The 11,008-nt window shown below is 50.3% G+C and overlaps 1 protein-coding gene across 1 annotated transcript; it reads left to right on the top strand.

Moving 5' to 3' along the window:
* Nucleotides 1-4,028: 4,028 nt before the first annotated feature.
* Nucleotides 4,029-6,338, top strand: LOC119111185 (venom allergen 5-like; the record flags this gene model as incomplete). Its single annotated transcript, XM_037235008.1, has 4 exons — nt 4,029-4,211; nt 4,945-5,032; nt 5,291-5,438; nt 5,813-6,338. Coding segments are annotated over 4 exons (945 nt in total), but the record flags the coding sequence as incomplete, so codon positions are not given.
* Between the last annotated feature and the right edge of the window lie 4,670 nt (nt 6,339-11,008).

Genomic DNA, 11,008 nt, shown 5'->3' with positions numbered 1-11,008 from the left:
TCATTTTCAGGCAATGCAGTCAACAATCACAGTAAAACAGTGTCAGGCTAAGCTTCACTTGTAACTGCTAGAATTGCAATGTGCAAAGATCCTAAAAAATAATGTCGGCCGTAAGTTACAAGTCGGCGTAATTACAACGCTACTTCGCGTGAAAAGGCGTTCGAATGTTGAGTGAGAATTCTTGTAGATGTGCGCTAGATGTCGCAAACAGACAGACGAGTACATTTTCTGGTAGGTATTCCGTCACCATTGTATCCTCTTCTTTATAAAGGACGCCATGACACCGCTTTCCTACGTAAGTATGGCTCTCTTGGCCAGTTGCCAACTACCCGTCATCGATGAACCTCATATGCACGGTTGCTGGGACGCTAAGGCACATTTCTGACACGATGACCAGATACGGTGTTTTACCAGCTTAGCCACGGGGACAACGACGGGAATTTGATGATTGAAATAGCTGAGTCATGTTCCAATTTGGGTGATTTATGCTTCATTTACACCGCTTTACCACACGTACTAAACGTTCATTGAGTCGTATTAAACGCGACGTGCTGGCGCTCATGATGTAATCAGTTTTATTTAGCCCGACTTTACTGAAGCGAATGGAAATCCTTGAAGACAATCAGTTCCCTCGTGAGGGCCGACACACTGCAAATTGAGCGCCTGATTCGATTATCACTGGAGATCATTAAGCACGATCAGTGAGCCGTTAAAAGATAAACTGCCGAGACGAACGGAGCTAGAAAATATTCGGGGTAGGTGGCGATCTCGGAAAACAAGCAAGACGTTGATGACACTTTTGGTAGCAAATTTTGTATAGACCCACTGATTGGATACATAATGGTTGAAACTTATCTCATGTCGTGAAAGCCGATTAGCGAAATGGATCAGAATGCTTCTGAAATCTGTCGATCTCCTGCAAGAGGAGCCTCCGAGATACTGTGATTTGTGACGGCGAACAGAGCAAGGCCGCTCAGCGGCGGTTTCTGCCACAGACGGAGGGTCCCGAACGCAATCGACAAGATGTTGACGCACGTAATCACCTTACCTTACCTTACCTTATGGTGATGGGGAATTGTAAAAGGCCACTAGGCCTGTAGGTCCTGGTCTCGTCAGGCTCCCGGTCCGGTAACCAAACGGTCTCAAATCATGAGAAGATTCAGTGTGGGACGTCGTACATGTCAGCCCGGTGCGTATCAAGCCTAGACTCGAACTGTTCAACTGAGTTCAACGACACGACCGGGTGTGGAAGAGCATTCCAGTCGTTGACAACCCGCGTGCTGAATGAGTTACGACGGATGAGATGCCTAGCTCGAGGTTTTCTGAGCTTCCATTGGTGTCCTCTCGCCACCTCCGAGTTGTGCATTGTCAGGAACTTCTTTTCCGACAGCGACATACCTCCGTGAAACAGCTGGTTCACTGTTACCATGTCTCCCCTACGACGACGATAGTACAAGCGCGGGCAACTGAAGGAGTCTGAGCCTCTCAGGGTATGGATGGCGCCTCATTTCATGGACAAGCCGGGTAGCTCGTCGCTGAACCCGTTCCAGCCGCTTCTGGTTCAGTTTGTCGAACGGGCCCCAGATGACGTTGCCATACTCTTAAGTACGGACGTACTAAGATCTTAAAAAGCAATGGCAACGTGCGAGCATCGATATTGGCAAAGGACCACCTCACGACCGCCAGCATCTGGTTGGCCTTGGACATCGCTTCCGCCGTCTGCACGTGGAACTGGGGCCGGTAATCCACGAAGATCCCGAGGTCCTTCTTGGTGGACTCGACCGCAATTTCGGCGCCGCCCAAGAAGTACGTCAGCCTCGGGCTGCAGTTCCCGATGTGCATTATTTTGCACTTTGCTGCACTGAAGGGAAGCAGCCGCTCCTGTGATCACTTGGCCAGGGCGTCGAGGTCAGCCTGCAGAGGTGAGAAATAAAGTATTCATGAATGCCGTGGATTAGGAACACTTTTGTCATTATATGTTAGGACTGTTTCTAAAACGCGCAACTGAACGTTACTGTCGGGAAGATGCACCAAAGAAGCTTGCTGGACTGTTTCAAGCTTGACTTTGTGTTATCAAATTAAATAGCCTTATCTTAGCGCAACAGTAGATATGCACGACGATGTCCCTATGCCTATTTCTTAAAAGGCTGGAGGTCCTGAACTTGGAATAAGCTGGCCCCGGGTATTTTCCAAGCAAAACATGTGCGATGACGACACGCGGGAACGAGAAAGGTTTCGTTTAATCGGTGGACGCTTTGATGGCGCGGGACCGGCCTGCCCCGCTCGATCGTGGGGCCCACTTGTCCGCCCGATCATAGAGCCCGCCTGCGCCGTCCGATCATAGGGCCCGCCTGTCCGCCCGATCATAGGGCCCGCCTGGACCGCCCGATCGTGGGGCCCGCCTGTCCGCCTCATCGCCGTGCACCCTCTGTTCGCAGTTGTTTGCGACGTATGCACAACACTGCTCTACCTCTGGAAAGAAGTCAATCATGGTCAAATTATCAATGGGCGCCGATATAGCACCGATTCGTTGTAAGGAATGCCAGGAATGTTGCGAGCGGCGGCCGTGCAGCTCTGTATCTGCACCGTGAAATACCTACGGGTACAGTTCAGAAAGTGATGCGAGAAGGGGTACAATTTTTGATCTGCTATTGCACAGAGTAACCAAAAGATGAAGGCGGCGAACTTTATTGGTGAAATTGGGACGTCCAGTGTGGCCCGACACAACCATGCTGAATCTCTTATGTTGCAAAATATTAATATTTACGGTCCTTGGTGGTAGAAAAACAGGCCAATAATTGCTAGTGTACTTGGTAAATTTGTAGGGATATGCCTACCTTACATGCCAGAGTAATGATATAAATCCAGCTATGTACAATTTGAAAACAAACCGGATTTAGCGCGTGATTCATTCATAACCTTTTTGTCATGTGACAATGAAAGACATGATAGCAGTAAAGAAGTACAAGCGGATTAAAAAATGACAGACATCCAACCGCAGGTAATGTATATACTCGTTTTCTTAAGGCCAGTACAATAATAATCTTATAACGCGGCACTTATTCCTCAAGTCGAATGCCCAAGACGTAAATATTTGTAATTATAACCAGCAAAAGTGCAGCTGTGCTCCAAAGGCTGGAGAGATGTGGGTAGCAGATTCAGTTACCAGCCAGACGTTGAAAAAGCGGGCTCAGTGCGTGTTTTAAATGACCTTAGGTTCTGTGCCATGCATAACGTTAATGATCTACAGCTTCAGTAATCATTTCTGACAAACGTTGCCCGTCGTCACCGCAAAAGACGCATTAAGCCATCACATGCGACCGATCCAAGTGGAGGGCTTGGTGAAAAACACGATTCTCAGCTGCTGGGGTCTTGCTGATATGCATAATGCTGGCCTCGCTGTCCGCTGACATGATGAATCACGACAACGATCGTAATTTAACGTTTCAGCCTTGATCCGGCGCAACTAACAGGGATCTAGGTGTCATATGTCATCAAAGGCAGGAGCAGCCTTCGAGCATGTCACACCGTTGCAAGTCTCATAAGGTAGAGCTACGCCTTTCGACGTGCCTGTGCGTATCCGATGCAAGTATGGTAGGTGGGTTGTAAAACATCTACGTTGTTTTTGTCAGACCACGGATTTTTTTACTTCACCAGCGACGCTTATCCCGTTAACCTCCGCTCGTTAAATCAAGTCAGATCTGCCACGCTCTCCCCCCGGTCTGCACAAAACGTGACCTCTTACGGTCTGCTAAGTCCTGTTATCAGCCCATGGGCCGGCGGCGCGCGGACGTCATAACACGGTGGCGCCGCGCGTCTCCGGCGCCGGCCGTCGACACCTGTCAATCACGCCTGGCCGACCTCGCTAAAACTGACCGGCGACCTGGCCGCCGGCCACTCCCTCTCGCAGCGTCATGCCATCCCCAGCGCGCCTGCTCCGGCTGCTGCTGCCGCTGCTGCTGGCGCGCGGCGGCGTGCTGGCGCGGGTGAACGTCGGCGCCTACTGCGGCATCACGCCCGACCACACCTTCTGCCGCTACGGCGGGCCCGACCCGACCCGCTGCGGCACGATCGTCCACTCGGGCCTGAGCCAGCAGGAGCGGCGCGACGTGGTGCGGATGCACAACGAACTGCGCAGCCGCGTGGCCATGGGCCGAGAGCTGCAGGGCGCGCCCGGACCGCAGCCGGCAGCCGCCAACATGCACATGGTGGTGAGTGATCCGTGCCGACAGCGCTGACGCCCGGGCCGGACCGCCCCGCTGCTGTTGCCCGCCGCTGTAGGCGCAGGACCGGGACGGGGCGGCGAAATTAATTACGATGTTTTTTGTCGTGCGCTTCTCGAAGAAAGGAATAGGGGAATTACCGTCCTTTTACCTTGACGTGCTTAGTCATTTGTCCGCGTCTCCATACACTTCTGGGACATTGGTTGACTTTAGTTTTGATTTATTTCGAGAGTAAGAACATCATGGATAGCAGCCCATGTATTTTGAAGTAAAATACTGTCATGGGTGTGCAGCTCCGTGTGTTACCTGTCGATACCTGCCTCAGAAGGTCACAGTTTTCACGGTTGATATTCATAGCTGAACGCAGGCCAGGCTCGGGGGCCGGAATTACCAGGGCTACTTCCCAATGGCAAGGGGAACCTGGCCACAGGTCGCTGCCCTGCCTGTGTTCCGTTCCACGAGGCAGTGTGCTTAACAAGGTAATGCTTTATGACAAGCCACTGCCGTGCATTCCTGATCAGCCACTAATAATGACCACAGGTGCAAGCCACAGCCCCGTGCCTTATTCGCAGTCTTGCCAGATTACAGCTTAATGTAGGCCCCAACCCCCAGCGGCGGCGAACGCCGCTGCGATAATGACAACACTGACCAACAGTGTTCGGCCCAGTTCATCACCGGGTGAGTGACAACACACGTCTGACCCCGCATCTCGCCCCTCCAGGAGTGGGACGACGAGCTGGCGGCCGTGGCGCAGCGCTGGGCCGAACAGTGCACGCTCCAGCACGACTGCGGCCAGTGCCGACGTGTCCGTGAGTACCCGCCCGCCGCTGTCGCCCCCCCCCCCCCCCCCCCCCTCTGTCACCTGACTTCGCTCGGAGTCAGTTGCAGCCTGTCAGCGCCTCGGAGACGGGGCGCGTTTCCTGTCTGTTTTTCGTCGCCATCGAGCCAGAACCGGCCGGCAGCCACACAAGTTCGTCGGAAACGAGTATGTGCCGCAATGACGATGGCTCCGTGACAGGCGGTCGGCTGGCTTCCGTTGCCAACGACAGTGTTTTGCCCCGTTGCAGCGCGCTTTTTCGTCGGGCAGAATTTGTTCGCAAGCATCAGCAGCAGCGGCGGCCCGGGTCCATCGCCGGCTGAGTGGAACCACGCCATCGAGGCGTGGTACGAAGAGGTCAAGGACTTCGCCTCGTTCGACGTGGACCAGTTTCCCTCGTGAGTCGGACGTCGTGTCGCGTGAGGGGGGCCGGCGGCCGGGTCGCCGCCTGTCAGAGTAATAGTCTGGCGTCCGTCTTGGATCAACACTACGCCGAGATAATGGATTGCGGGCGGAAGGGCGGAGGGCGCGCACGTGGCACCGGGTGCCGCACTGTCGGCGCCGGCTCGTAGAGACGGCCAGCGCCACGCCGGCCGACGCCCGTGTTTATTCCGCCGTGATCTGCAGCAGGGCGGTGCTCAGCCGAGCGCGCAGCCTACCTCCGTCCACTAATTGCCCGCCCGCATTCGTCGTGGATAGCGGCGTGTGTTGTTCGCCGGCGACCGGCCCGGGCTGCCGGCGACGCCCGCTGACGCCCACGTCTCTGCGACAGGACGCAGGTGGTGATCGGCCACTACACAGCCATGGTGTGGGGCGACACGCGACGGGTCGGCTGCGGCTTCGTCAACTACCGCACCGTCGGCCGCGACAACCGCATATACGTGTGCAACTACGGACCTGGCGGCAACATCCTCAGCTTCCCGGTGTACGAGCGCGGCTCGCCATGCTCGGCGTGCCCGGCCGGCACCAGCTGCTCGCTCACCTACCGCGGCCTCTGTGCCGCCGATGACGGCCTGAACGGCATGGAGATGCCGTCGGTCATGCCGCCCGGCGCTGGGCCGCCGGCTGCCATGCCGCCGGCTACCATGCCGCCCCTGACCATGCCGCCGATGCCGAGTCCGGGCCAGGGGGGCGCGCCGGGCTCTGGGACTTCGATGCCGGGCTCGGCGGCACCACCGATGGATGTGTTCGTGGTGAAGCCCGACCCCGCCACCGGCTGCTTCTCGTTCACGGGCTACGTCTTCTGCGGCAACAGCAAAGAGAGTCTGGTGGTGATAGAGGTCCCGGATTCCGCCTAGTGTGGACGGAGCATTGATGGGGAAATCGTCCCACGTGTGATAGTTGACGGTGGGACATTGTTCATGCTGCGCTCAGGAATGTGACTGACCGAAGTTTATCTGCATGAATGTGCTCGATGTGAACTTCACATTTTACATGAAGGCAACCGAATGCGCGATTTTGAAGGGAAGTTGCTGGGCGGCTGGTTTTTGGAGGATCCACTGAAGGACATTAGATAGCATTGAACTGTTAAGCTGCTGAGCATTGGTGTAAATACGTGAAATAAAGGGACATATTGTCGGCATCCGATTGGTAACCACTGACCTACTTAAGCACGAATATAAACAGCCGCACCATCTACATAACACAGAAATTATACAAGTGAAAAGAAAGAATATTCAACCGCAAATGTGTAGGGTTGTTCAGCGTATACATAAAAGAAGTATCCAGCTGCGTGTATTTAGGAGTGTATGATTCAGCTGTATATGCGTGTGGGTGTATTATTTGACTGCGTATTTGTAGAGATGTATTATTCGGCTGCATCTGTGTAGGGTTGTATCATTTGATAGTACATGTGTAAGGATGTATTATTCAGCTATATATGAGGAGCGGTGAGCGTGCACCTGTGCATGCATTGTCGTTGAGAAACTTATTCGCTCTACTTTACATTGAATGCCCCACAACGTCACCAACACGATGGCAACCACCAAAAGGTGATCTGCGCGATTCGAGCCAAACCTACCAAACCAACAATTTTGTTCATTTCGAAAATGAACAAAATTGTCTTCACGTCAAGGAGGAATGGTTTCCATTTCTGAGTTGACTTTCAATGATAAATCGTGATTGCATTCTTGGGTCAACGGCCCTTTTTGTGTTTTAAAATGATAATCAGCATACAGCAGGATCAGTTTTGTAAACCATTTGCGCCGAGTCGATGGCCCCACATTTTAACCCCCTCCCATTTTGTGCTCGTGAATGGATTAAGCCCAACATATTTTTAACGACGGCGATTAATTGTATGGACGGCGATTGTTGTACTTCCCTTTCATTTATAAAATAGTTCTTAATTTTTGCAGAACGGTCGTCATCGCCAGCAAATCATACCCAAAGAAGATAGGCCTCGTGTGATAGTTCACATTTTGCTACGTTTTTGTAGTATTCCAGTCCAAAATAGTCCAAAACATTGGGGAGATCCAGGCCAGCACTGACGGTGACTTGGGCCCTCACAAGAGCACGACGACCAACCCTCTCCAAGTGTGTGTTTCTCAACAGATCTAGCCCACGTTTTTCGTGAAAGATATATTGCTCTTGTATTTTTGCCTCATATGTCAAACAGCACTAAAATTCAGCAGAATAGCAGTCATGGTGTCCAAATAATAGCAAAAGAATATGTAAGATGTGTGTGACATTCAAATTTTTGTTGGATTATCATAACATTCCAGCAACAGTATTCGGTAGCCTGAAACCAACATTAGAGGATGGAGCAAGACAACGTTGGGTGTGAGTGGGTGGGGGAGCGGGGTGGCAGGTCTCTCACAAAAGGATACATGTCGACGCCCCAGAGGCGTAAGGTATTTCGACATTGACCAGCATCAAAGCAGGCTGGAGCAAAGCAAGGTTAGATTAAAGGGAACGCCAAAGCGCTCCTAGGGTTTGGGTGCCGTTTGTTGTAGTTGCTCGGATGTAGTTCGTTTGCTCGGGCCTGCCGTGGAAAAGGCTTTCGAATCGAGTTCTTCAGGAAATGGGTTAGCCCATAGACACCCATATGTAATGGGTAGCGAGTAGGGTTCGGTAGCGATTTGGGAAGAATTATGGATGTGGACGCATGTATGGATATGACATTTACAATTATTTAGGTAAACGTTTTACGACACGCTATATATTGCCATTTTGCGCTTTTTAACTATAATCAGTTCCATTAACACTCTGCTTCAATTATGGACAAACATTAAGCAATTTAGGTGTAGACTTTCCTAAGACTTTTCCATGATTCAGCATAACGTGCTGGCATGATACAAACGTGTGGGGACCGGGTGGGTACAACTGATTGGGGAAGAGAAGTGCGTGGGTGTCGGTACAGCCCCACGAGAGGTGGGTGGACTGGGTGCAAGAAATATTACTCGTGACGGCCTCTCCTTTCAAAAATGGACGGCTTGGGAAAGGATAGTAGTTCAATATTCCTTTGCTTCAAAACAAATTTGCTATGAATTTGGACCACGGGACACACTTGGCCAAAATACACAAAACAACATCTAACCTGAATAGCTTGTGTTCCTCAGCATAGGGGACCTTATTATTTTGAACTTGATTAATGTATCAGTGACCAGCCAAAAAAAACAACAAAAAAACGGAACTGCAGCTTCAACTGATTACACATTTGCACGGCCTGAAGTCACGATCTATGCGGTGCTTCATTTTGCGGACTCGCGATATCCCTCAATGGCGGAGAAATCAAAACCTTGCGTAAAACTTGCCTGTCTCCAGCACATAGGCTTTAAAGGTGTGTTCGACATTCGTATGAGGTCTTAAACTGAAATAGACGTCTTGAAGATCATTCGGTGCAGTTCACAGCCTTGTCTTAAGGCCTAACATCCCCGCCCCTAGTTTCAGAGCTACACTTCCGTAAAGATGTGCATCCTTTTTCATGCAGACCATTTCAAAGCCACTCAGGCATCTAAAACGTCATAATAGCATCGTCTAAAACAGTCATTTATCAAACAGCTATGCGGCGATCAGGACCATAAATATACAATTGTCGATTCATTCGAATCTGTCGTCCGTGAGCACAATTTCATATGTGACGGCAGCCAATTGGCTCTTAATCAAAGTTGTGTAACCTACGGTGACGGCGTCAAACAACGACGTGGCGAGGAGCATATTTACTAAAATATAAATTGTGTTTTTAGGACAGTCTTTTCCATTGAAAAGTATCCTGTTAGTTATAAGTTAGCTTATTTCATTTTATCTGATAATTGCTTCAATATTTTTAAATGTGGGACACTCCGTTTCAAAACCGCGATCAAAAAGTATCTAAGGTGAATTGGCATGTGTGAAGTGATGAGCTGGAAGCTTTCATTTAAGCATTGATATAGCTGCTTCGAGAATGTGTTCATTCCCTCCAGCGTGCTTTTCGGCAAAGTGTCGGCCAGCCGACTGAGTATCGGAGTCCGACCTCTGATTTCGGCGTACCGGTTTCATCTGGAACTTCATCTCAAGCTGTCACGTCGTCCAGGCTGTTTCCTACGTGAATTGACAGGTTATCAATTCCCTGGTCACGTTCAAACAGCTGGCCTTCTAACATCCGGACTCTCCGTCCGGCGGGTGCTCACCGTTCCCTGCACGGGCCTATCAGCCTCTTTGGCATGTTTTTTTCCAGGGTGATGGCGTTAGGTACGCATTTTTTTTTTCGTTGATTTTCACGCGGTGTCCACAGATCCAATGTTAACACTCATCGTTACTCGAAGTAGACGGTGTAAGCTCCTATGGTAACAGAACGTCCAAATCCTACGACCCAGTGGTCACCTAAAATACATGAAAAAATCATTTCATGTATGCAGCTGGAGAGCGTCCAGCCCTGAACTGGTCGATGCCTTTCCCCTTGCTTTGGCTTTCTCTATACGTCGTGATCATTTGGCAAGTTTGGTTTTGTTAAAACATGCCAATGCGAAAACCATAAGCTTCTGCTGCTGACTCAGCATTGACAAGCTTTTTGACGCATCGGTCTAGTTTCCGGGCTTTTGCTCTGGCATTGTCGTTTAGATAATAGACGGTTCGCACAAAATTACTCATATATTCGTCGCTCTTTACATTATTTAGCGCTTCGAGATTCTATCTCATCGTCGGAGTAGACTGAATGGCACAATAAATAAGTTTTGAGTTTTAAAGGATAAAAATTGTGCTCTGCTATTGGAAAATATATTTTAGTACGGAGAACACAACTCAAGCATGGTTAATCGATGTGGGACAGAATCTTATTTTCACCTTGATGCATATAAAATACACTCATAATGGAACACTACAAAAACACAGTGAGAACACCATTGCCACAATCACATCAATGGTGCTCACCGCCCACCACCTAACAGGAATAAACTTATTTCTTGTGTCATTCAGTCTTCTCCGACGATGGAACAGGATCTCGAAATGCTAGAATGTAAAGAGCGACGAATACATGAGTAATTTTGTGCGAGCTATATTTAATATAAACGCTAATGCCAAGTCAAAAGCCCGGAAACTTGAACGATGTGTCAAAAAGCTCGTCAATGCTGAGTTACCAGTGTTTTTCTAATCGAACATATATATATATATATATATATATATATATATATATATATTTACATATTTGGCCCAACCATATAGCGTTGTTTTCACATCAGCGTACTAGTCCACAGACGGCCGAATACCAAGCTCAAAGAGCTAGCGATATCTAACGTGGCCGAAACTTGTTGGGGTTGAAAAACCGCTGGCTGGACTCGCGTAACTTTCTGAGTAGACGGCTTTTCAAGATAATTGTCCCGCACTTCCTTCCGCCCTCGGCAGTGATCGTGAGCTTCCCACACATTCCGATAGCGAGCTGGGCGCGCTGGCTTGCGAACACAGCCGGCTGTCTTCTCCGGTCTCCGAAACGAGCTGATCAGACACACCATCGCTTTCGCTGCACCGCATCAGCGCCGTCACACGCGTTATTCGG

Source organism: Pollicipes pollicipes, unplaced genomic scaffold (assembly GCF_011947565.3).
Source record: "Pollicipes pollicipes isolate AB1234 unplaced genomic scaffold, Ppol_2.1 Scaffold_7261;HRSCAF=8764_pilon_pilon_pilon, whole genome shotgun sequence".
In the NCBI taxonomy this organism is placed as follows: Eukaryota; Metazoa; Arthropoda; class Thecostraca; order Pollicipedomorpha; family Pollicipedidae; genus Pollicipes; species Pollicipes pollicipes.
Note: the sequence above shows the minus strand (reverse complement) of the source record. Positions and strands in the feature narration are given on the sequence as shown.